The sequence below is a fragment of the Anopheles bellator genome, chromosome 2, assembly GCF_943735745.2.
Source record: "Anopheles bellator chromosome 2, idAnoBellAS_SP24_06.2, whole genome shotgun sequence".
Taxonomy (NCBI): Eukaryota; Metazoa; Arthropoda; class Insecta; order Diptera; family Culicidae; genus Anopheles; species Anopheles bellator.
In genome coordinates this window covers 77,605,771-77,628,491 of record NC_071286.1, presented here as the reverse complement: position 1 = coordinate 77,628,491, position 22,721 = coordinate 77,605,771, and the positions used below count along the sequence as shown (strand labels likewise).

The 22,721-nt window shown below is 51.3% G+C and overlaps 7 protein-coding genes across 11 annotated transcripts; 3 read left to right on the top strand and 4 right to left on the bottom strand.

The window, feature by feature from the left end:
- Positions 1–1,257: 1,257 nt before the first annotated feature.
- LOC131209350 (putative neutral sphingomyelinase) lies at positions 1,258–3,359 on the bottom strand. The gene is made up of 4 exons (XM_058202402.1): positions 3,189–3,359; positions 2,949–3,122; positions 2,696–2,879; positions 1,258–2,357 (listed from the first exon to the last, which is right to left on the bottom strand). The coding sequence occupies exons 1-4, from the start codon at positions 3,224–3,226 to the stop codon at positions 1,458–1,460; spliced, it is 1,296 nt and encodes a 431-aa protein (XP_058058385.1). The 5' UTR covers positions 3,227–3,359; the 3' UTR covers positions 1,258–1,457.
- A 355-nt stretch (positions 3,360–3,714) lies between these two features.
- On the bottom strand, positions 3,715–4,350 carry LOC131212247 (ejaculatory bulb-specific protein 3-like). The gene is made up of 2 exons (XM_058206041.1): positions 4,215–4,350; positions 3,715–4,111 (listed from the first exon to the last, which is right to left on the bottom strand). The coding sequence occupies exon 2, from the start codon at positions 4,105–4,107 to the stop codon at positions 3,721–3,723; it is 387 nt and encodes a 128-aa protein (XP_058062024.1). The 5' UTR covers positions 4,108–4,111; positions 4,215–4,350; the 3' UTR covers positions 3,715–3,720.
- Positions 4,351–5,167: 817 nt separating this feature from the next.
- On the top strand, positions 5,168–6,412 carry LOC131212246 (ejaculatory bulb-specific protein 3-like). The gene is made up of 2 exons (XM_058206040.1): positions 5,168–5,264; positions 5,538–6,412. Exon 2 carries the CDS (start codon positions 5,549–5,551, stop codon positions 5,936–5,938), a length of 390 nt encoding a protein of 129 aa, XP_058062023.1. The 5' UTR covers positions 5,168–5,264; positions 5,538–5,548; the 3' UTR covers positions 5,939–6,412.
- Positions 6,413–8,295: 1,883 nt separating this feature from the next.
- On the top strand, positions 8,296–10,402 carry LOC131212244 (phosphorylated adapter RNA export protein). Of its 3 annotated transcripts, XM_058206036.1 has the most exons (6): positions 8,296–8,455; positions 8,519–9,195; positions 9,310–9,419; positions 9,483–9,574; positions 9,643–9,901; positions 9,962–10,402. In XM_058206036.1, the coding sequence occupies exons 1-6, from the start codon at positions 8,396–8,398 to the stop codon at positions 10,219–10,221; spliced, it is 1,458 nt and encodes a 485-aa protein (XP_058062019.1). In that variant the 5' UTR covers positions 8,296–8,395; the 3' UTR covers positions 10,222–10,402. The 3 variants fall into 3 exon arrangements, with proteins under 3 accessions (XP_058062019.1, XP_058062018.1, XP_058062017.1); XM_058206035.1 differs by having other exon boundaries at positions 9,322–9,419; positions 9,643–10,402; XM_058206034.1 differs by having other exon boundaries at positions 9,643–10,402.
- LOC131212245 (cell division cycle protein 123 homolog) lies at positions 10,229–12,648 on the bottom strand. 3 transcript variants are annotated; one of them, XM_058206038.1, is made up of 3 exons: positions 12,600–12,648; positions 10,948–11,649; positions 10,229–10,867 (listed from the first exon to the last, which is right to left on the bottom strand). In XM_058206038.1, the coding sequence occupies exons 2-3, from the start codon at positions 11,642–11,644 to the stop codon at positions 10,503–10,505; spliced, it is 1,062 nt and encodes a 353-aa protein (XP_058062021.1). In that variant the 5' UTR covers positions 11,645–11,649; positions 12,600–12,648; the 3' UTR covers positions 10,229–10,502. The 3 variants fall into 3 exon arrangements, with proteins under 3 accessions (XP_058062021.1, XP_058062020.1, XP_058062022.1); XM_058206039.1 differs by lacking the exon at positions 12,600–12,648 and adding an exon at positions 11,651–11,735 and having other exon boundaries at positions 10,231–10,867; positions 10,948–11,572; XM_058206037.1 differs by lacking the exon at positions 12,600–12,648 and having other exon boundaries at positions 10,230–10,867; positions 10,948–11,706.
- LOC131212243 (transmembrane protein 184C) lies at positions 12,101–15,841 on the top strand. Its single transcript, XM_058206033.1, has 5 exons — positions 12,101–12,595; positions 13,594–13,630; positions 13,700–13,977; positions 14,057–14,263; positions 14,334–15,841. The coding sequence occupies exons 1-5, from the start codon at positions 12,345–12,347 to the stop codon at positions 15,316–15,318; spliced, it is 1,758 nt and encodes a 585-aa protein (XP_058062016.1). The 5' UTR covers positions 12,101–12,344; the 3' UTR covers positions 15,319–15,841.
- Positions 15,842–15,978: 137 nt separating this feature from the next.
- On the bottom strand, positions 15,979–22,609 carry LOC131210605 (integrator complex subunit 1). The gene has a single exon (XM_058203878.1). It carries the CDS (start codon positions 22,607–22,609, stop codon positions 16,031–16,033), a length of 6,579 nt encoding a protein of 2,192 aa, XP_058059861.1. The 3' UTR covers positions 15,979–16,030.
- Positions 22,610–22,721: the final 112 nt, after the last annotated feature.

The following is a 22,721-nucleotide window of genomic DNA, read 5'->3' as shown; positions in this document are numbered from 1 at the left end:
TAATCGCGTCTGTGCACGCCCCATTGCCACGGAACCTTTCGTTAACCTGTGCCTTGCAACTGACCCAGCTCCATTAGCTAACCTTACTGCTTCGGCGTATGCTTCGACGGTACTGAGAGAAACACGCCGGATAGTACTTTTCCACCCTATCCGCATCTGGTGTCGGCATAGGCCAAAGACGTCATGGCTCTGATTCAGCGGAAACTGAAGGCGTAACATTTTCACCACTTGCCCAACAGGCTTTGTTGAAAGATTTGCGGCGCAAGCGAGACAAGCGACCAGCGACGAACCAGTAGCCCGTAGAGTTTGGAAGGGAATACCCGACGAGCGAGAAATACCAGGAAATTAGATCGAGTACCATCCATCCATATTCAGTGTGCCTTCGAGGAAGTTTCTTCTTTGCGTCAATTACTTGTAGAACCTGTCGACGGGTTCGATCTTCATCCACGATTGACGCTACACACGTCACGACTGGTGTACCACCCCACGATCCTCATATCTAGGAACTGAACGCCACGCTGGACGCTGGAGTGTAAGTCTTACGAGATTTTTCAAACCCAGGAAGACCAGGTACCCACTTTAAATTCGAAACAGCATCAATTACCGCCTCGAATCGACCGGTTCGACATCTACAGTTTGTTCTTCTTTCAGTTCTTCTCCATGCCTAACCATACTCCGGCACACGTGCGCCGTACTGCACTTCAATTACAATTCACTTCGCACAAATTGACAGCGATCGCCAATTGACGTCATTCAAGGGCATTTCGGTCCGAAATATTGCAGACGGAAACCATGCGCCAAAAAGAGGATCCCGAAACGCGGCCACGGCGAGGATCTGATGTTGTTACTACATTTCGAAGATTCGAGACGATTGTCGTCAATTATGACTCAGTTTTGGAGTTTTTGGAGCACTGAGGCCATTAAACTGATGTCGAATAAGCAAGGTCTACAGATGCCACGGTACACTGATCGCCGCAACAACACCGTGACTCATCGATCAGCTGTGGTTGTGTGCCTTTTCACAATGTGGCCCTTACTCGTAGGAAATAGGCCATTCGGATCATACCCTTCATTCATCGGCCGTTAAGGCTTATCGATCTGTGCCGCTACTAGACACCACGCTGCCAGTTGGCTAATCGCAAGTGAAAATCCGTACCCGGCAGCCCCGGATCGCGTGCGGATGTAATGAAGGACGCGCGGCTACAAAAAGAAAATGACACCTCAAACAAAGCGCCGGTAACGGTTTTCCCATGCCAGGTTTGGGGAATGTTTTTATTTCATCCGCCTTAATGGGTAACAGATATCTGGTTCAACGTGCAACAGTTCCTATGCGTCTACCCTACAGCGTGCCAATCTCGAAGGTCAGTTCAAAGTGCGCAAAGTGAAGTCGAGTAAGTAAGGTACAATCTGAAATATGGCTGAACAGTTCCGCTCAGTCGTCGCATTCTTTTATGTTTTCACTCCGCACCCGAGCCACCACGAGTACCGCCCCCCGCGGTGCTACAACCGGGTACCTCGAGACTGTACCCTCTGAGGGCGATTTCCATCGACAGCTTACCGGCCAGTATGCCGTGCTTTTCCACCACGTTCCAGATCGTGGCCATCACGACGAAAAAGATGATGACGGCGCAGAGCAGAAACTTTAGCACCAGAAATGCAATCTTCAACCCGTATGGTGCCTGGAGCTCGAGCAGATTGATCAGCACGATTATTACTCCGATCGCCATGAGAGTGTAGCTGCGGCGGTGCGATTCCAGTTGCTTCAAGCTCTCGCTGCAGATCGTCACACTTTCTCGCAATGCCAGCACAGCCTCCCGTTGGTTTTCTGCTCGCGATTCTGGCGTGCAGCCGGAGTTCTCGTCCTTCGTCTTGCCGCCGTTACACGCGATGAGGTTCTGGATGGTGGACGATGAGTTGTTGCGCTTCAATATTAGCTTCGCGTACACGGCCTCGTGGTCGGAGTAGCTGCAGCTTTGGCCCGGTACACGCTTGGGTAGTGGCAGCCGGTGCTCCAGCAACCGACCCTCGTAGTGGTCCCCGATCCGGTACATCACATAGTCGATGCGCTTACCGTTCGGGTTCTGTCTGGCAGCCGAACCTTCGGTATAGCTGTTCGACTCGCACTCATTCGTTCCAGCCGTGCTTCCGACCAGTTTGCGATCGTACGAATCCTTCAGATTAGAACTGGTCAACAGCACCCGGTAGGCCAGATCGCCTGGTTCCGTGTTGAGATCGCCCGCTAGTACTTGCAGTACCGAGTGGCCACGTGTAGTTTCGATGAACTGAGCCGTATCGTACGCTTGTATCACTCGGTGGGCCATATAATCGTCACACTGTCGGTTGTACTCTGCGTGCAGCTGCTCAAAGAAATAAACAAAACAATGATCGTTGTGAACAGCGTCCGAGCGATTTACATATTACGATAGTCTGAAACTAATCGACCAGGCCCCGACCGGAAGTAGGAACTTGCTATCATCCACCACTTAGATCATTTGATTAACGATATCTCAAAGCACAAAGCGCCCTCGTTGCCGGCCCGTAGCTAAGAAGTGCATCTCAATAAATGGGTAACGATCAGTTAAACTGTGTGCCTCGGAAGTCGGCGCTTGAAAGATGCTAATCGATAGGCCTACACCGGTTCATGATTTATGCAGCCACCAACAACCTGCGAAGGTAGCTGAGAGGCATTACTTACGTGCGCGACGTATACATGCACGAGCTGATCATTGACGGAGATCTTGGCCAGGCCGACACCCTTCCCCCCGAACCAATCGCCGTGCTGTATGCGATGGAAATAGCCGTTTACGGACCAACTGTGGAAGAAAGCCGACACAATCGGATAGCGCGAGAGAATCGCTAACCCTGAACCGACCACTCCGCTGTGGAGAGAGACACAAAGCATTAAACCGCTGCCGCTACAAAGCTGACCACCCGTCTTTTATCGTTACCTGTAGAAGTAGTGACAAAACGGAAGCACATTTTCCACACGCTGACGAAGGTTTTGATAGTCGCTATCGGACCAGACTTCCTGTAGAGAAACGATATCATAGTTGCCGCTGGCCAAAACGTCTCCTATGGCCTTCACGCGCACCTCACGATCCTTCGAAACGTACGGAATGCCCCTGCAGAAAGCGTAACAGTGCCATATTTTAAAACGACCCAAAACAAACACAAAATGCGACGCTTACCAGATATTGAGTGTTAAAATGCTCAGCTCCATTGCCATCCCTATGATTTTGCCCTAATTGCACAGAAACTTACAGAAACTAGTAGTAAGAAATACCGTATTTAAATTCAGAATGTTACGTCGACATGAAATGAAATTTGGAAAAACCATTCAACAATTGATTTTCTCTCGCTTCCCGAGCGAACCAACAAACAACATTTCCCGATTTCCCGATTGAACTTTGTTTTGAACATGCCTAATGAGCTCATTGCTCACTGCTCGCTGCTGTCATTATCCCACTGGACCATCACATCGCCACGCTGATCACAGCTCACTAGGGACGCGACTCCAGTTTGAATTTCGAACCGACCGAAACGCTTGTTCATCAAGCAGATTGAAAATAATTCCGATAGACAACGGAATACAATGACGACCATCGTTGCCGTAAATAAAATAATGATGCATATGTTTAGGAGCCCAAACAGTATCACATTTATTCAACAACAACAAAGAATATCACACTCGGGGAAGGGCCTATTCCGCGCGAAACTCTACTATTCCAGGTTGATTCCCTCCTTCTTGGCTTCCTCCCGGTACTTTTCAACGTACAGGTTCTCCGGATCGTACTTCTTCTGCAGCGCTTCCCACTGCTCCTTGCGGTTGTCGATCATGTAGTTGATCACCCGGACCGCGCCAGCCCTCTGCTTCTCGCTGCACTTGGCGCAATTGGTCTGCAGGGCTTCCGGTAGGATACGCTTCAACTCGTTGCCGTCCGGGGTGCAACGACCCTCGTCCATCAGGCACTTGTAGTAGTTGTTGAACAGCCGGTCTGATTTCAGGATTTCATCCAGATCGATACCGTCGTACTTGGTGGTGTACTGAGCGTCCTGTGCGGCCACAATGGCCAGAATCGCGAAAACGATGGCTACGAACAGTTTCATGTTGCTTGAGGGGAAAGAACGCTATAGTTAATAATCCAAAAACTGGCACAAAAAAAGATTAAAACATATCAATTTTGCCGATCGTCCAAGATTTTGGACTTACTAACCTAACGATGGAAGTTAGACGCTCTTGGTGGCTAGAGAAGCTCTGACTGTGCCGATCTGCTGCCCGGCGGCCGCTTTTTATACCAACTTAACGATTCAACCGCCAAACATTCCTATCCATCAAGGATACCCCCGAACTGCAACGAAGAAGCGTAGCTCGTAGCTTTGCCTTTCAGTCATGTTTTTCTTCGCCACCACCGTTTCCGTCCCGTGCGCTCTCCCACCGCCATCGGCCATCAGGCATGTGCCCTCGCGCTCGATCGATCCGCGTGCCGGTCAAACGGAACGGAAAACCGTTTCACCGCTGTTCCGCGCCCCCCACAAAGGTTGTGGCTACCGACGATGCACTACAACCTACAACCTTCCGCGCGGCACGAACGGGCACGAGACTCTCGCCGCTTCAACGGGCGCCGGCACTTCCGCCACCCGCGGTACGCGAATCTCTCCACGCCAAAAAAACGCAAGCGGCCAAGTAACTGCAAAGCCTAGGAGTAGACTCTCCCACCTCATGTTCGGTAACGCGCGTTGGTATTGATAAATGCTAATAACCGAGCGTGGGGTCGCACGAGCTCACCAGCAAGGGAAGGGATAGGCCCCAGTGCTCGGACGAGATGACGAAGGAGATCCACTGCGAAGGTGCGAAAACTGCACCCCCGTCAGCAGCTCGATCATAGACATTTCACACCCTTGCACACCCTCTGGACGCACCTTCCCGCGACCGTTCCGCTAATCCGGCCGTTAATGTGCACGGACGCACTCGAACGTCATATCGGCCGAGTGCATTTACTAGCGACTCGAAACGCACACTGCCACAGTCCTAGACCACAGAGATAGGAACAATCCTCTCTCGCGGCCTCTTGTCGGGGGTCGGTTGTCACGGTGATCCACCCCGATCCTAGTGCTCGTTTCCCACCGCCAGTGCATGTGGTAGTGCATCGAACTATAAATATATAAAGCCCGCCAGTCTGTAGGCCAGAGCACAGTTTTGTAGTACACCCTCGGAAACACCCATCTACACAGCACTTTACGCGTTCGAAGCTTTACAACCGACGGTTAGTATCTCCCAGAACTTGGGGCGTTACAAAAAAATAATATCAGCGAAGTGCAGCAAAGTGTACAACGTGCAAGTCCCAAGACGAAATTAACATGTCGACAGTGAGATCGTGTTCCGTCTGGGAAGATCAGATATGCTGACTGCCGAGAACTCTCTCAGTGCCGTGCGAATAGATCCGTGATAGGAATCGATCGAGGCTTAACTGTACTTTTTTCAAACTATCGGCAACTAGCCCTGCTTCATCTCTCATCTTGTATTTCTTTTCCAAAAGCTACTTCAACCATGAAACTGTTCATCGTTGTGGCCCTTGCGCTGGTAGCCGCAGTTGCCGCGCAGGATAAGTACACCTCCAAGTACGACGGAATCGATGTTGACGAAATCCTGAAGTCGGACCGGCTTTTCAACAACTACTACAAGTGCCTGATGGACGAGGGACGGTGCACCCCGGACGGCAACGAGTTGAAGCGTATCCTACCGGAAGCCCTGCAGACCAATTGTGCCAAGTGCAGCGAGAAGCAGAGGGCAGGCGCGATCCGAGTTCTGAACTACATCATCGAAAACCGCAAGGACCAGTGGAAGGTACTCCAGAAGAAGTTTGACCCGGAGAACAAGTACATCGAGAAGTACCGCGAGGATGCCAAGAAGGAGGGAATCAACTTGCCGTCCAAGTAAAGCCCCGGTCCCCACCGTATCTGGCTGGTTTGCACGCCGTGACCTCGACCCTGGACACGGTACGCCGGACACCGGTTTTCTGCTCCACAAAACAATCTCGGCTAGAAATCTCTCCGATGATCAACACGTGACGCGCTTCCGATCGCTACTGATATAGTTTCCCATGTCCGGATTCGCATCGCGACCATGTGCACCTGATAACCTTTTAGACCTTACGACTCATTGCCGACAACACGGTGATGGTGTGTGCAACACCGGCCGGAAGAACGGTGCGGTGGCTAGTAATTGCCCCAACCGGACAGTGAACAGTTCCGCTCGTCCTTTACCTTTTTACTTTGTGATACCCACTCTCGTTAACTTTAAAGTTTCTCCCATTGGAAAGCGAAGTTTGTTAAGTTTTCGGACGGTTTAAGCATGTGCTTGCGTTTGTGCAGTAGAAAAGTTCAAAATTACCAAAAAGGATGTCCCAAAAGGACAGGTTATACCAAATCAATAGCTGATAATAAAAACGCGACCATTTCTAACCTTAGCTCCGTTGTTCCGTTTTCTGGCATGAGCTGGCGACTCGGTGGGCGCACTGAAGCTTGAAAATATCACAAAAAATCGGTTCTCCAACCAACCATGCGAGAAACTGTAAATGGTGGACCGCCGGTATTGGGCCTGTTTTGACGGCATCTAATTTATGCATCCACAGGCAAGGTTACGACGCGTGTTCTGTTCTAGTTGGAAGCGCGTGTGATGCCTGCGGAAAAGATTGAAAGTGATGCCGTTTGTCGAGTCACGACCGATTCTCATTCTTTGCCGTTTGCATTCTGCGCAGGGGCTGCACTTGACCCAACCGCCCCGACGGCAAGCAATCGCCGCCAGACGGTGATGATCGGGTCACCTTCCTTACGTTAACCGGAAGCGCATCGAGCTACCATTAACCCGGGGGCTGCCTCATATTTATCAACCGACCGTTCTAACTGTCGCAAAAAAGCTAATCTAAACCCGTGCTCATTATTTACGGCACGTAAACAAGCATGTTGCTCCCAGATTGCGTTGCGTTGTCTTAATCGACTTCTTGGAAACGTGATCAGCATCGGCAAAGGCGGTAATTACATTTACTACTGATTGATACTACGCTTCCGCGCACCGCCGGGTTCGTTTAGGGAATGCAAGTATCGATACACGCGCGCTTGATCTCTCAATAAGTGACAACAGGGAGAACTCCCTGCAAGATACTGAGTGTCCGTCCGATCTTCTCTCGATCAGTTCGCAGGTGGCAAATATTTGCAGTAATTTAATCTTTGAACGGACGCACCTGCCGTATCGCACCGCAACACAAGCACGTTTCGTTGGATGGTTTTGTTTGCTCGTCGTTTTAGCAACAATATCGTGGTTTTGTAATGGCCGCTTCCCACCGGTGCGATGCGTCAAGGTTTCAAACGGTAGACATTATCCTGAGCGGGCATTCGCTATTGGGCAATACACCATCTGCACAACGAGCATTCGTAGCATGAGCGACGCTTTATTCTAAAACGTTTTCTGCAAATGTGCGCCTTACTCAATTAATAGTTGAGCTAACTGTTCATCAAGGTTTTCTGTCAGTATTTATGCTTATACGTTTATTGGTCACGCTTTATATTGGATCAGGCAATAAAGAGAGTAGAGGCGAATCACGGGCAGTAATTTGAGATCGTGTGAAGAAAAAAACGAACCATCGATCGTTAGGTGCACATGTCGATCAAAAATGTCGATCCCAAATCCAAGGGTTGATAGCTTTCTGCACTCAAAGTGCGTGTTGTGATGACCAATTTGCGGAAATTAAACAACGTTCGGATGAAAGCTGAGTAGAACTGCTTCACATGAAAATTTATTGGGAATCAATCTGAACTTAAAAACCGTTCAGACAAACGAATTGGATCCCAGGAAGCGCACTTTCTTCACTATCCTAGAATCGTTCTTGTTACTGGAATCTAATGAAAAATCCTTCTGAGGTGTAAGTCTGAATCTGTCTGAGGTTACCAAAATTCGCGCTAAGTTGCCATAGTTGCCTTATCACAACAAAAACGCAATTGGTGCACAATGGAAGCCGTATCCAACGAAATCATGTGGCCTGAAAAGAACAGATAATTGGAAAATCAATTGGTGAATAAAAAAGTAAAGTTAAGGACGGAATTGGGTATCAACAGCGAAGAAGGGAACGATTTCCAAATTCGTTGTGCAACGGATTTTCTCCACTAGGCAACAACCACTAGGCAGCACGAACAAAACCAAAAAAAGTACGATCGAGCTTCACGAGAAACGTCAAAAGAAACGTTCTTGTTGTCTTCAAACGTTCTTGCTTTCTTTAAGTTTTGTGCATTCGGAGCGATTTGGTTTTCCCAGTCTTTTTAGGCCTTTTCAGGCGTTTCACTCCGTTCATCCGACGGCGATCGACGGTGTGTGACTTCCTGGAAAAACGGCACCGTTAAAATGATGGAACACGACTCGCTAAAGCTGGCCAGTGCCGACGACGATCTGGAAGATGGAGAGGTACGGAATACAGGGTTTCAATTCGATTTCTCTTTGCTCATCTGCCAAACATATTGCTTGCAGCTTTCCGATAGTGATTGTGAAGTTTATACACCGCTGCCGAGGCCAGATTTGCCGAAAGCCGAGTTCACAGCCGCCACAGCCAGCCACGCGCGACAGATGGATATAGCGTGCGACGATCCGGATGACGATGACGATTTGCGACTGACCAAAAGTGACTCCGATGGTAGCTCCGATGAGAGTGGAAGTAACATAAGAATCGGCGCCACAAGCTTCACGCGACGAATGCGTGGGCAAGGATCGCGCCCAATGTCACACCGACCAGGTCGCAGTCAAGGCGCGATTCCACCGAATGGTCTAGCCCCTGTACCACAATTGCTGGCCGCAAGACCAAACAAGTACAACATCTGGACCGAAAGCCTCCAGGAGGACACGCTGATGGAAACGATGCGCGGCTGCGACGTTACACCGCACGCACTCCGCAACCGCGACGTCGAGTCATACGACTACAAACTGAAGGACCGCCTGCAGAGTGGAAACGCTTTCAACCGTCTGAAACGTACACAGTCGAACTCAGACGATTCCGATGGATATGGATGTGGAGGGAAGCGGATGAGAACAGAACGGGAGCGCTTCCCGGAAGCCAGTGACCAGGAGCGGCGCATTAGTGCGAAGCAGCGCATCGGCAAGCGCAACAGCACCGACACAAACAGTGATGACAGTGGCCAAAGTGCGCCGAGGTAAGCTCTTTCTTTTTTCTCCACTAAGCACTAAGCAAATGAACACTCCTTTCCGTCAACGCCGGTGATGGTTTACCTTAAGCTTGTGCAATGTAAACGTAAATTACGCCCCAGATTTGCTTTCAGACATATACCGGACCTGAATGTCGACGACGAGTGTAGTAACGAAAAGTTTGCCACTGAGCTGGCCGAAAAGTTGTGCGAAAAGCAGCAGGATTTGCTATGTGAGTAACAGCGGAGGTTAAGCGGCCTTTTCGAGACGTTGTTACCGATTTTTCTTCTTACAGTCCGCGTAGTGGAGGTACTGGGCAAAGTGATACCGCTCAAGTTGTTCAAGGAAACGCAAAAGATTGAAGCCGACGGTGGTATGCTTGTGATGGTGGGTTGAAGCATAACAAAGGGTCCTCCCGGTGTCGAAATAATGCTTCACTTTATTGTGTTTTGCAGAAAGGATGGCGGCGACGGACGCCAGGAGGAGTTTTTCTTTTTCTGTTGAAACATTGCGAAGATGTCGATAACGAGCTAAAGAAGCAAATATTTTTCGAGAACAAAAAAGCAAAGCAAAAAGAATGGAAACTCGCAAAGGCCAACAATCGTGATAAGAAAGTGGAGGAACTGAAGAAATCACTCAACCGGCAAGCGACCGATGCCGAGCTACCGACTATTCCGATGATGGCTCACCTCAAAGCGGAAACGAATAGCACCCGTAAGTGGCCCGGAATTTCTGCTGTTCGAACCCGCCATTGCTATATTATTTTCTTTGCAGTGTCCAATCCACCGCCTTCCCCGGTGGGAGAGGAGAACTTTGACGGTAACCAAGACTTTGAAACGCCGGACATACACGTCAATGTCACTAGCCCCGAGAAGATACCGATGCAATCGAACGAAACCGACAAAGAAGATTCCGATGCCGGCAAACCGGAAGTTGCGATCATGATTGGGCACGGACTGATGCCGCAACGAACTATTCAAAGCTACCAGGAAGACTGTCTTGACATCACGTGCGATGATATGGATATGTTTTAGCGATAACGATTTGAGCGAAATTATAGATGGAACTACTATCGAACAATAAGACCAACGGATGCCTAACACTCATACGCGCTCGAGATGACAGGAGCGTACAGGCGAGAACAAGTTGTACATACCGATTTATAAATATGCTGTACGGCAGCATATAAAATAAACGACGCCATTCGAAAGGTTACAACAGTTTTCTAGAACATTTTCTTTGCCTGACTTTGAAAACCGATAAATGTTGCTTAGTATGTATGTTATCCTTCCGTTTGGCGAGCTGTGCACAGCCTTTACACGCGGTCTCCAGTCGAATCGCTCCCGTCCTGCTGGTTCTGCAGACTGCACTGTTCAATCAAACGGTTCACAAGATTGTTGCTTTCGCCCTGGACACTGCCCTCGGCGGGAGCGGCATTTTGAAAGAAGTTGCTAAAATCTTGCGGATACCCGTAAACGTTGCGCTTGATCGGCTGAATGCCGCAATCGTTCGGCAGATAGCGAAACTCCGGATCGTCTTCCTCCTCGATCGTTGCCACCGACGCATCCTCATCAAGCTGTTCGTAATCGAAAGCCAAGCTCTCCGAATGCCCTTTTCCGTAAAGCGAAAAGTCCATGATGATCACGTTGTCCTTCGCAGGGCGGTAGACATCGAAAACATCTGCCAGCAGAAAGCAACATGAGAAATTAGTAAACCGTTGAAAACGATGAGCAGACCCATGGCCTGACTAGTTGACTTACAATCTTTCAGCGGGAAAGTTTCTTTAATTTTCTCCTTAAACAACGAAACGATGTCGTTGACAATGTCACTTCGCTCGCACGCAATGTGCTCATGGTACGATGGCCAGTGGCGGGGCGAAATGGCCAACAACGATCGGTTACGCACGAAACATCGAAATTCCGATCCCGGATGAATATCTTTCCACTTTTTCAGCACAACATGGAACCCGCTCCCGTCGCATCGCTCGCGGAAGTCCTCCTTGCAGCAACTGGACGCTTTCAGCAACAGATATGCGTCCGTGATGTCACGTACGCACAGTGACTGTCCAAGAGTTATCCACTGGGCATCCTTCGGGCAGTGCCAATCGCTCTTAAGAAATGCGGAACCACCCAAACTGCGGATCGCGTCCGTAAGCGTTTTAGAAAATGCCGGAAACGTAGGCTGTGACTCTGGCGGATCCTGATCGTCACCGTCGGAGTCTCCGAACTGATCGTCGAACGCATTGAAGTGCGTCGTTTGGTATCCTTCCGAGGCGCTAACGTTGGAACTGATGTTGGAACACTCTGCCGGCAGGATTAGCATGTCCTGTCGTAGGTACTCCACCACATCCGCGGGGACCGGCACGATACACGCTTTAATCGTATTCTTGCGAAACAGATCATACCAGTTGACGATCATACAGGCTTTCTTTTCCAGCTCAATGTTGCGGATCAGCATGCTTACTGTGTTGTGATATAGAAATTCCAAAGCAAAAAGATCAATTTCAGGAGTTCAGAATATTGCTCCACGAGCATTTGTTTACAAACTGGTCGTCGCCAGAGGTTAGTAGACCAAAGGTAATCCCTCGTTGCACCTACGTTTATTGTGTCAGTATTTTTTTTATCAAATAAGTCGAATATTGAAGAGGTTTTGTTGTGAAGTTTTCATTTTAAAAAATCACCCATTAAAAGCATCAGAAATAATAAAAAAAATAATAACAAACCCGGCAGTAGTTCAGACAGCTTCTACGAACCTTGGCCGAATGCTTGGTTGTGCATTTTTTGTCATTTTGTTTTTCTCCTGTCAGTTTTCTGGTTTTGTCGAAAGTGGAAACAGCATATTTTGTAAACAAAAACAACACAAACTATTGCTTCTCTAATCGAATTAGATTATTAGCTGTGTGCGTGTCTTGTCTGCGAGTGCTTTGTGTAGTGAAAACTTCCTATTTTCCTGTCGTACTATGGGCAAGGGAAAACGGAACGGTTTATTGCGGAAATCCGCGTCGGTTGTTTAATAATGAGGCCATGGTGCAGTGCCGATGCAACATCAAATAACAGCAAAATGACGATCAACTTCAACCAACACGATTCACAAAACGGTGACACGATGGTCGTTGCGGATTAATTGCGAACCAGTGATTCAAAAGAAATCGTGAAAAATGTGTGTCTCGTTCTGCGCTCAATGGCGCATCTGGCTGCGGCCACTCTTAGTGATCCTGTATATCCTGTTCGTCATCATCGTTGTCCCGCTACTAATAGTCGATTCGGTTAAGGACGGGTTCACGCACAAAGGGCAACTCATCCTGATCGGCGGTCTGTTTGTGCTCTGCGCGATACCGATTTCGATATGGCAAATTGCACAACACATCGTCCACTTCACCCAACCGCTACTTCAGCGACACATCATTAGGTACCTGTTCTTATTCCTATCTTCTTTCAAAGATGTACGATTCTCCAGCTAATCTGATCACGGAAGAGATTCTAGAATTCATCGAGATCCGGCCTAGATAAGAAGTGGTTTCTCGTTTAGTACTGCCTGATCAAACAATGTTTAATCAGAAAATGTCGCACGATCATAGCGGCACCTTGCGGCCCATTAACAGTATTGGTGAATTAGAGCACCGATGAATCACCGAGAGGAGAATCTTTCTCAGTTTTTTGTTCGTTTGATTAGTCGTGTGCATTCTAATCAGGTCGGCAGACGACGACGGCTTGCTTAGTGATTTCACGCAAACACCAACACAGCAATCAGCAACCGACTTTGCGAAAAGGTGTTACTATCCGGTTGCTCCGATACACGATCCGCAGTCGACCGTGAAAAATTGACTGAGAAAGCGTGAATGAAACGGATCAATTCACTGCAACTGCTGAAGACCCTGGATTTTAGAGTTTCCTTGTAGACGTTCAAGGGATTAGTATCAAGACTTAGTAGCTACCCAAATGATTCAGGATCGTTAATATGAATACGCATAAATACGTAGCAAACGAAAAAGGATGCATATCTGTTAGGAGAGTGGAAAACTGTTTACAGACAACTCAAAATAGCCACCCTGACGACGTGCAAACTTTTACGGTTTAGGCACGATCTGATGACCGGCGTGGCCCCCTGACGAAATGATTCATCCATCGATCTTTTCGCGTTCAGCGAGAAGTACGTCGTTATCAGCTGTGCACGGTCCGCAATGCTGATGATTTCTTGACCTTCGGTAATGTTGTACAAATCGCGACACTGCTTATCTACTGACTTATTTTTATGCGACCAAGCCGAGAGACAATATTACACAGAAAAAAATGAAGATTTTCCTCCACAATATAAACATGACCCATAATTGGGACACGCTGAATACATCATTCGTCTCCCTCTTTTCACAAACGTTTTATTTGTTGTGCATACGCATCTCATTTCAGAATTCTGTGGATGGTTCCAATTTATGCTCTCAATGCGGTAAGAAACGATTCATCTTCCTCGTTTCCGACGCAGGCTTTTAAAAGTAGTGTTTGGTTTTTTCCGCAGCTTCTCTGTCTCGTCTTTCCGCGCAAGTCAATCTACATGGACAGTATACGCGAGTGCTACGAAGCGTACGTGATCTACAACTTTATGAAGTATCTGCTGAACTATCTCAACCTCAGCATGGATCTGGAGGTTGAGCTCGAGACGCACCCGCAAACGAAACACGTGTTTCCACTCTGCTGGCTGGCTCCGTGGCGCATGGGAAGAGAGTTTGTCCACAACTGCAAACATGGCATCCTTCAGTACACTGTCGTACGTCCGCTGACCACAGTCATTGCGTGGTAGGTGCCCCAAATCGCACCGTGTCCCTTCACGATTTCTGGTGTTAAATTCCCTTGCCTCGTTTCCTTCACAAAACAGCATTTGCCAACTCAAACACGTATATGGCGAGGGTCAGTTCCGGGCATCCGTTGCCTTCCCGTACCTGGTGTTCTTCAACAACTGCTCGCAATCGATAGCGATGTACTGCCTGATAATGTTCTACCGAGCGACGCGCAACGAGTTGCGACCGATGCGGCCACTGCCAAAATTTCTCTGCATCAAGGCGGTCATTTTCTTTTCCTTCTTGTAAGTACGCGTGTGTTTATTTTGGCCTAAGCAGCGAAACTCACATCCCGTTTCTGCCTCTCCCATCCAGCCAAAGTATCATCATTTATGGCCTCGTCTATTACGGCTTCATAAAGGACATTTTCGATACCGACACAACCGAGTTCGATTCGCAGCTCGAGTTATCGACGAAGCTGCAGAATTTTATCATCTGCTTTGAGATGTTGTTGGCCGCCTTGGCCCATCACTACAGCTTCTCTCACCATCCGTTCAAGCTTCATTTGCCCCTCAGCAGGCACAGTGGCGGTGCGAGCATCAACGGTAGCACCAGTGGCCCGTGGTATTCCGCCTTTTGCAATATGCTCGACCTATCCGACGTACGTCAGGACGTGTCGGAACACTTTGGCGAGATGGGCAGTTCGATTAGTCGTCGGTTGCGCGGCCGTAACGTGTACCAGGAGGCCCACTCGAGTGGCAGAAACTATGAGGGCGATTTTACCGGCACGGAGCGCGATTATCTCGTGCACGGGGCAAGCGGGACAAGCAATTTGCTTGCTAGCCAGTGCTACCAGAGCCAACAATACTACGCTGCCGGTACACCGCAGTTCATAGATGCCGGGGCCAGTGGTTCGTCGAAAGGTGTTGCGGGTGTTTCCACCGGTCAGCAGCGGTACGGTGCGCTTGAAAGTGGCATCAGCATCGTGCGTCCCAAGGTGTCAAAGCTGGTCGACACACCGAACGAGGGGGCACCGAAAATACCGAACATTTTCAATCAATTCCCCAACTCAAAGAATCTTAACCTTACCCTCAGCAAAACACCAAGCTACGAGAATTTACTTTCCCCGAAGAGTGAAGCGCGCGGCTTTGGTGGTGGAAAAGGACGGTCTAACCGTGCGAAGGACACGGCAGGACTTCCCAGCAGTAACAGTGAGTCCAGCTCCATCAACCAACGCGTACAACGATCGGAAAGCAACAATGGCAGCGATTGGCTCAGTACGCCCGACGATGAGCTGGGCATCGACGTGCAGGGCCTGTCGAGTGATAATATCAATATCAATTCCAACAAAAAAGTGTAGCTGCACCGCCACTATTTAAAGACCCGTTCTCTTCTACTAACCACACGCCGTTAGCAGTATTGAGTTGCAGCTATGGGCTACGTTTGACTGTAAAGCAAGCGGTAACGATCGCGATCGTTTATCGATGCCTTTCTTTTCTAACGGAAAGAGGACTCCCGATGGGAGGGAAACTACGCAGGATGCATTTTTCTATCGCCCATATGTTAACAGGGCCGTCGGCAAAGGGAGAAATCCTGCGAGACTATACGTAGCTGGCAAAAACGAAAGGAAACAAAATGATCATAAAATCGTGTAATAATTCCATGCAAAATCCAACATCATAATCTCAATCGCGATCGTCCCCATTTTTAACGCATCTGTGGTAGAAAAGGTGGAAAGCTCCGAGGGAGCGTATAGTGCTTTCTGCTTTTTCGTCGTTGGACGTTGGTGAGATGTGATGCGTCTTTTTTGGAGCACCCAACGGTCTTCGAAGTGTTCGCATATCCGTGATTAATAAAGCGAATCGTGTAACCGTTACTCTTAATACAACCAAACATGTGTCCATTGGAAGTTTTTTCGAATGTTTTTCGTGTGCAATATCCTTTTAAATTACATCAAGTACGATTTATTGGCTTCACTCACTCCTCGAATTCACAACGAAACCTGTACGCTAAATGTCCATTTTCGATTCGTTTCACACACCGATTTTAGTGCCGCTGTCTCGCGGTGGCCCCTAGCATGCGTGTTGCTTCTTCAACGCTTGAACACACCGCCGAAGCGCGCTGTACGTGTTGATGCGACATCCGATGCCCAGTTCGAAGACCGCCGTAAGGATCTGGGGTGCGTACTCCTGAAGGCACAGGGTGTACTCCGTCGTTTTGTCGAGGGCACTATAAGCAACGGCCAGCACATCGTGGTTAAGGCACTGCACAAACGCGGCCAACGCCGTCGCATTTGTCGAGCCACTCCCGGGATTCTGCTTTAGCCACCGTGCCACCAGATTGTGTGCCAGCTGGCGTATGTTGGACGAAGGGTGCTGCACGAAGCGTACGACGTCGTCGAAGATGTCTTCGAGCAATGCGGGCCGCTTGGCGGTCAGTGCATCGAGTTCCATCAGTGGAACACTAACTTCATCGACATCGCGCGATCGCAACACACCGACCAGGTCCGCCCAATGCATCGGCAGGCTATCGTTTTTGAGGTACGGCGTCAGTATGAGTCCTGCTGCAGCAGCAATTCCTTCCCGTCCGCGTCCACGACCGACCGCTGGCACTAGCTGCCGATCCCCGCTCGGTATCGGCGAGTGTCCGTCACCGATCTGGGCAATACTGGCGAGCAGATCCAAATCGGCCATAATATCGTTCTTCTTCAACTGCTTTTTCGCGTCAGTGCCGTTTCTTGGCGTGGCCTTCAGCATCGAAAGACCCTGCACGAGCTGTTGCAGCGAGTGCAGATCGAAGTGCTGATGCGCCAGCTCTTCCAACACGTCGGCGTACTGCTCCACGAAGGCGATCGCCGTCGACGGGTTCGCGGCGATGTACGCTTGCAGGAACTCGACGAACCGGTAGATGAGCGTGTAGCTTTCCTTGAACGTTCCGTGGTGGCGTAGCAATTGACAGAAACAGTCGAGCGCATTGTGCAGCCCATCCCGGTAGCAGTCACGGAAGACGAGCGGGGTCAGCAGCTCGAGAATACCCATCACCTGGTGGAAAAGATGGAAGTGGTACTCCGAACGCATCACGTGCAGGTCCATATGGGCTCGGCCCTGCAACAGCGCCGCCAGCACAGAGAGCTGCCGTAGCAGAAGCGTCGGATGAGAGGCGGCCAGCTTCCGGACGATTAACTCCATTTCGGCCGACATGGTCTGAAAGTCGCGCGGATTGTTGAGGCTCGCGATCGTCGTAAGGACGAAGTAGGTGAATCTGTCCGCCACACACCCGCCCGTTGCATTCCTGACGTCCGCTTCGTACACACCGCCACTATCCGTCGGGTCGGTGCCAATGCTTCGACCAACACTCGGCAGAAGAAACTTCATCGGTGGCAGATTGAGGTACAGTTGGTGGAGAAACTGTTTCCCCGCCGGGGTGCCTCCCACTCGGTGACCCTCGACGTAAGCGACCAGTTTCGGGAGCAGCTTAAACTTTGCCGGCAGACAGTGCAGCAACAGTCGAACTCGCTGGCCTAACCTACGGGCAGATTCTTTACCCGCCACCAGCCGGATTGTGCGTTCCTCTTCCTCCTCGGCCAGAATGTAATCGATGAAGGTGCACGACTGATGCTCGCTCAGACTAACGATGTATTCGATCTGCTCGTGCTTCGGCACGGCCTTATCTCGGCCCTGCCACAATCGTGGGTTCCTCGTCAACGTGTCCACAAAGTCCAGTACGGACGCAGGATCGTACGAGGCATCAAAAGCACCCATCAGCAACTCCACCGTCCGATGGAGCGTTGCCCAACTGACCTGATGGCTCATCAGCGACAGTAAATACGGTCGGGAGTTGGCCAAACTTCGGCTAAACAGCAGCTCCATCTGTTGCTGCTTGTTGATGCGGATCAGCTCGGAGTCGGCATCGGCCACCCAATCGACCAGCAGCCCGCACTTTTCGCCCTCCATCAACCAGTACGGTCCTTCCATCGCACCGTCGATCGACATTCGCTCGGGCCGTTTCTCCGCTTTCATGCCACCCTTTCCTTTCAGCAACGTCGATGCCACACTGATCAGTTCCTCGCGACTTGTGCGTCGCAGCTGCTGCATGCCTTTACGTTCCACGTCCGCCGCCTTACTCGTCGTCAGGACGTCCAGCAGGCCACCAATCTCTGCTCCGTTGGCCATCGCCCCGATCGACGGTTGTTGGCCGGGAAAACAGCTCGCTGTGTCTTTCTGGGCCGCTTGGAACAACTGTTGCCGCTTGCTGATCAACACCTCCAGCAGAACCGCGTTCGGCAGCGGGTTTACGAACCGTACGATCTCGTCCAGCACGTGCAGCAGATACTTGAGGTTTTCGAACTTTTCCGGTGGTGTTTCAAGGAGCGCTCGGAAGAAGCACACGATCTGCGCATTCTGAACCATCGCCTTGATCAACCCCTGGCCCTGCGGGCTCTTCATCAGTCGGCCAAGGTAGGCGACCGTTTTGTTGGCGGCGTACTCTTGCGCCTTCGAGTGCCGTGAACGGGACGAGCCACCGGTGCCACTGTTCAGCAGACGTTGGATGAGCTTCCGGTACTTGGCCATCGCCGTCGGACCGTTCAGCTTCACCGTTCCGGTAAGCACCAGTTCGACCGCGTCTTCGATTTCTTTCGTCTTTGAACCACCCGCCGCCGGTCGTGTGTCCGAGGACACGGACCGTCGCAAACTAGCTCCCGCCTCCGGTAGCAACTCGATGCGATACGGTTCCATCACACCGGCAACGCTGGTTGCTGCTGATTGAAGTGCCGCAGGTCCCACCTTCCGCTCAACGCCGTCGACAGCCAGAGCCGGCTGTAGTTCGAGTGCTTCGACGGAAATGTGCCCGTTTTTGGCACCCCGAGCTTGCTGTATTTCTATCAACTGGGCCAGATAGCTCTTGTTGAGGATGGCCGCATTAACCGCATCGTACTGCACGATCACGGCACGATCGAGTACGGCCAGCAACTTCGACATCGAGGCGACCGGTGTGCCGAAGTTTTGCACAAACAGTACAATCTGATCGGGCGTCAGCCCTTGCAGGGCAGCATCGACCAGCCGCTCCACGTTGCTGCGGATCATCTTGAGCTTCAACCAATCGGGCAGTATCTGTACCGGTTCGGCCGTATCGATCGTGAATGCTTGCGGCGGTGGGGCACCCTCCGGGAACCAGTAATCCAGTATCTGCCCGGCGACGGATATGAAGGACGAGTGCGTGAGCAGAATTACGAACGCCTGGATGATGTTGAGGTGGATGTGACACTGACTTTCGTCCGCAAACTGCACCACCAGCAGGTCCGAGTACTCGGTGAATGCCTGCGGAATGCACTTGGCATCGCGCAGCTTGATCAGAAAGTTGTTAAACATCACAAACAGACAGTTGAGGGTTTGGATGCGTGCCTCGCTTTGATCGGCCGCCGTTGGTATGATGCTCGCAAACACGGTCGTCCGTTCGACGATCAGATGCGACATGTCCATCACGTGCTCAAGCATTGCCTCTTCGCCATCGTGCGACGTATGGGCGGCCACGAACTGGATGTACACCATTACCAGTTCGGGGATGTTCTCGACGTGGCATGCGGCGCGCAACTGCACGATCACGTTCGGGCGAACGTACGGAAAGTGCGGAATCATCGGCAGATAGCGCAGCAACCAATCGCCAGCATTCGATTCGATCGGGGCCGCTCCCGGATCGTGCTCCTCCTGGAATACCTTGAGCAGCAGCTTCAAGCCACGAATTGCCGATTGACGCGAGGCACTCGAAAAGGACGAAAGACGGCGCAAAAAGTACTCCAGTATCTCGCCGATCATCGCCTGATGTTCCCCGGTTTCGTCCTGTAGGACACGCTGCAGGTACAGCAACAGTTCCGCCTCACGACTCGACTCTACTATTACCGTGCCGGCGTTTGCGAGTAAAAACTCGCACAAACACTGCACCGGGAGGTGGTTAAAGTCTCCCTCCGAGTTTTGCACCAAATCGGCCAACCACGGCATCGACTGCGAAGTGCCCTGACGCTGGATGATCTCGAGCAGCAGGTCCGGTTTGCGGCTACGGCACAGCAGATGGCCCAACCGGTGACTTACGTTCAGTTGCTGTACCTGATCGAGCACCGGATTCGGTGGCCGTCGGGCCACTCCTCGCGGGTCCATCAGGATCAGTTGCGACAGGAGCAAACTGTTCTGCTCCGTAATCGGATTCGACGCTAGGTGATTCTCGAACTCAAGGATGTGGTGCTTCTCGAGAGCGGCCACCGCCAGCTCTTCGTCGGTTGCTTTCGGTGGTGCGATCTGGTTCGTGATACACATCTCCATCAGCAGCCGCAACATCGGATACTGATCCCAACAGAACGATCCGAACGACGACGGGTTGTGGGCCGAGATTAGGAGCAGAATGATCCACGTTTTCCAGTAGAGCGATGAAATGGCCAGATTCGGTGGTTCGTAGTTCGGAGGCAGCACTATGTTGTCGGGATGGTGATACTCGGACATCTTGAAGAGCAGCTCGATGATCTTCAGATCGGTGATCTCGAGCGGAGGGTAGTCGATGTGACGCAGCGACCCAGCCCTTCGCACCAGCTGCTCCGTGATGTCCATTGTGTCCTGGATGGAGAACGGGATTTCCTTTTCGATACCGATCAGCAGCAAGCACAGCATCACGTTCTCCTGTAGCGGTATCTCCGACACTATGCGCAATAATGGCGCACGCTCTGCTTCCGGTGGCCACTGGTCGCCCTTCGCGTAAGCTTCGTGCGAGTCCAGCAGCAGCAGTTTTTGCAGCGCGGCCTTGTAATCAGCCACAGCGATCGGTTTGTACACCCGAGGCACCACGTCCTTCATCCACGCCAGGGCCTGGTCTTGGATCATCGATTGCTGCTGATAGAAGGCACTCAGTGCCGGCGAACTTTTCGTCTCTCGGCCACTGCGAATTGAAAGGTTCGCATCGCGAATCTGTGGCGTGACGCAGAGAAACATGCACAAGCAAACTAGATCGACAATCGAGTGAAAGATACGATCGCGAACCTCGGTCCCCGTGCCTCCGCTGGTTCCTGCACCGTTCGCTGGCGTTGCCGGTGGCGGTATCAGGTCGGGACGATTCTGAAGCAGCACTTTACAAAACACCGGCAGATTGATGTCGTGCCGTAGCATCTTGACCAGCTCGCGCAGAAAGAAGCGCAGCGTGCGCAGCACATCCTCGCGTTGCACCAGAAATTCCTGATAAATCTCCGCCAGATGGGCCGCGGATTCGTTCGGTTTCGTTTGGAACATCATCGCCAGCATGCCCATGTTGTTCGGGTTGTGCGCGTTCGACAGTTCGTTCTGCACGACGTACTTGAGCAGCGGGGTCAGTATGTCGGGCTGACAGTTGATCATCTCCTTCAGCCCGATCATGAAAATGTTGATCAGGGGTTTCGATTTAAGCCGTACTTTGGCCAAGTTTGAAAGCACTTCGTGCTCTTTCGCGCTCTGACCGGTGACGTTGTAGCACAGAAAGGTCAGCAGCTCCTGGACCGGTTTCACAAGCTTCCCGTTGTGGATCCACATCTCGAGCCGGGGCACAACGAACGCCCGTACGTCGAGGATGCCACAAGCAAGCGACAGGAAGCGAAGGAAGTTTTTCGTCGAACACTCCGGACCCTGGCGGCGGTTCAGTTGGTCCTTGACCGCGTCCATCACCATACGCTCGATCTGCTCGCGAATGTGCCCGAAACGGGGCGGATTTGCATCCGGATCGCGTCCCAGCGCATCTCCAAACAGGCCGCTGGAGTCGGTCGAGTGTTCATCGTCGGGAAGCAGTGAGTTTTCGCGCGATGTCGGATTTAGGGTCGTCAGCTCGGGCTGCAGCATCCACTTGGGGGGAATTTTGGTCCCGAACGCGGCCACAATGTTGTCGGTGAACGGAGCGCACTCCTCGTAGTCGACCCACACACGGTCATTGATCGCGTCATCAATGTACGTCCGGACGAAGCTCTCGGGCCACTGCTTCTTATCGCTGTGACCCCGGGCCAGCAGGTTGCAGGCCAAAATGTGCATCGTGGCATTGTTGCGCCCCTTGAACGCATTTCCACCGCCGTCGCGCTTCAGAACGGCCACCAGGGCCGACGTAATTGTTTCGTTGCAAAACAGATGCGGCCGCAACCGGGCCAGATACAGCAGCGAAAGCGACAGCACGGATTCGGATTTGGATTTCGGTGAAATCAACAGCTTAATCGCACCGCAGATGTACCCGACGACGCTATCACTGTCCTGCTGCTCGATCGCCGTCAGAACGGTGGCGGCCAGGTCGACCGATTCGCACTCCATCGCACACTGCTCCCAGTACTCGAGGACGCTGCTTGAACTGGAACTGTCGCCACCGGACGACGACTTGCTCGTCCCGCCAACCACCAGACCGGAGGAACCACCGACCAGCGTTGCTGTGGCGCCGGATGACAGTTTTAGCTTTTTGGCCACCACTGGGCTGCTGGCCAGCACCGAAGAGGACGCTTCCCGTTTGCGGTCCGACACGCTACCGACCATGGAGCGCGACTTCCCATCGTCACGACTTCCGCCCGCCGATTTCGACCCGAGGGCGTACAGTTCGCTCTGTGGGTGACTGAGCTGTTGCTTTTTCGTCGCCCGCAGGCCCGTTCCGGATTTACCGCGATCCATGCCGCTCGCCACAAATCTATTGATCGCCGGTCTGTTGGGCGGTGCCAAAAGCGCTCAGAAGCTACGGGTATTTTTGGCTAATGCGCGTTTTTCCGCTAATTGTTCCTTTCGT

Coding starts and splice junctions, on each gene's coding strand:
- LOC131212243 (XM_058206033.1), top strand. CDS start 12,345: ATGTGTGTCTCGTTCTGCGCTCAATGGCGCATCTGGCTGCGGCCACTC. Junction 13,978..14,056: donor CTGACCACAGTCATTGCGTG/GTAGGTGCCCCA, acceptor TTCACAAAACAG/CATTTGCCAACTCAAACACG. Junction 14,264..14,333: donor GTCATTTTCTTTTCCTTCTT/GTAAGTACGCGT, acceptor TCTCCCATCCAG/CCAAAGTATCATCATTTATG.
- LOC131212246 (XM_058206040.1), top strand. CDS start 5,549: ATGAAACTGTTCATCGTTGTGGCCCTTGCGCTGGTAGCCGCAGTTGCC.
- LOC131212245 (XM_058206038.1), bottom strand. CDS start 11,644: ATGCTGATCCGCAACATTGAGCTGGAAAAGAAAGCCTGTATGATCGTC. Junction 10,868..10,947: donor AACTTTCCCGCTGAAAGATT/GTAAGTCAACTA, acceptor TTCTGCTGGCAG/ATGTTTTCGATGTCTACCGC.
- LOC131212247 (XM_058206041.1), bottom strand. CDS start 4,107: ATGAAACTGTTCGTAGCCATCGTTTTCGCGATTCTGGCCATTGTGGCC.
- LOC131209350 (XM_058202402.1), bottom strand. CDS start 3,226: ATGGCAATGGAGCTGAGCATTTTAACACTCAATATCTG. Junction 3,123..3,188: donor ATTTTAACACTCAATATCTG/GTAAGCGTCGCA, acceptor CGCTTTCTGCAG/GGGCATTCCGTACGTTTCGA. Junction 2,880..2,948: donor TTTTGTCACTACTTCTACAG/GTAACGATAAAA, acceptor CTCTCTCCACAG/CGGAGTGGTCGGTTCAGGGT.
- LOC131210605 (XM_058203878.1), bottom strand. CDS start 22,609: ATGGATCGCGGTAAATCCGGAACGGGCCTGCGGGCGACGAAAAAGCAA.
- LOC131212244 (XM_058206034.1), top strand. CDS start 8,396: ATGATGGAACACGACTCGCTAAAGCTGGCCAGTGCCGACGACGATCTG. Junction 8,456..8,518: donor ACGATCTGGAAGATGGAGAG/GTACGGAATACA, acceptor TATTGCTTGCAG/CTTTCCGATAGTGATTGTGA. Junction 9,575..9,642: donor ACGGTGGTATGCTTGTGATG/GTGGGTTGAAGC, acceptor TGTGTTTTGCAG/AAAGGATGGCGGCGACGGAC.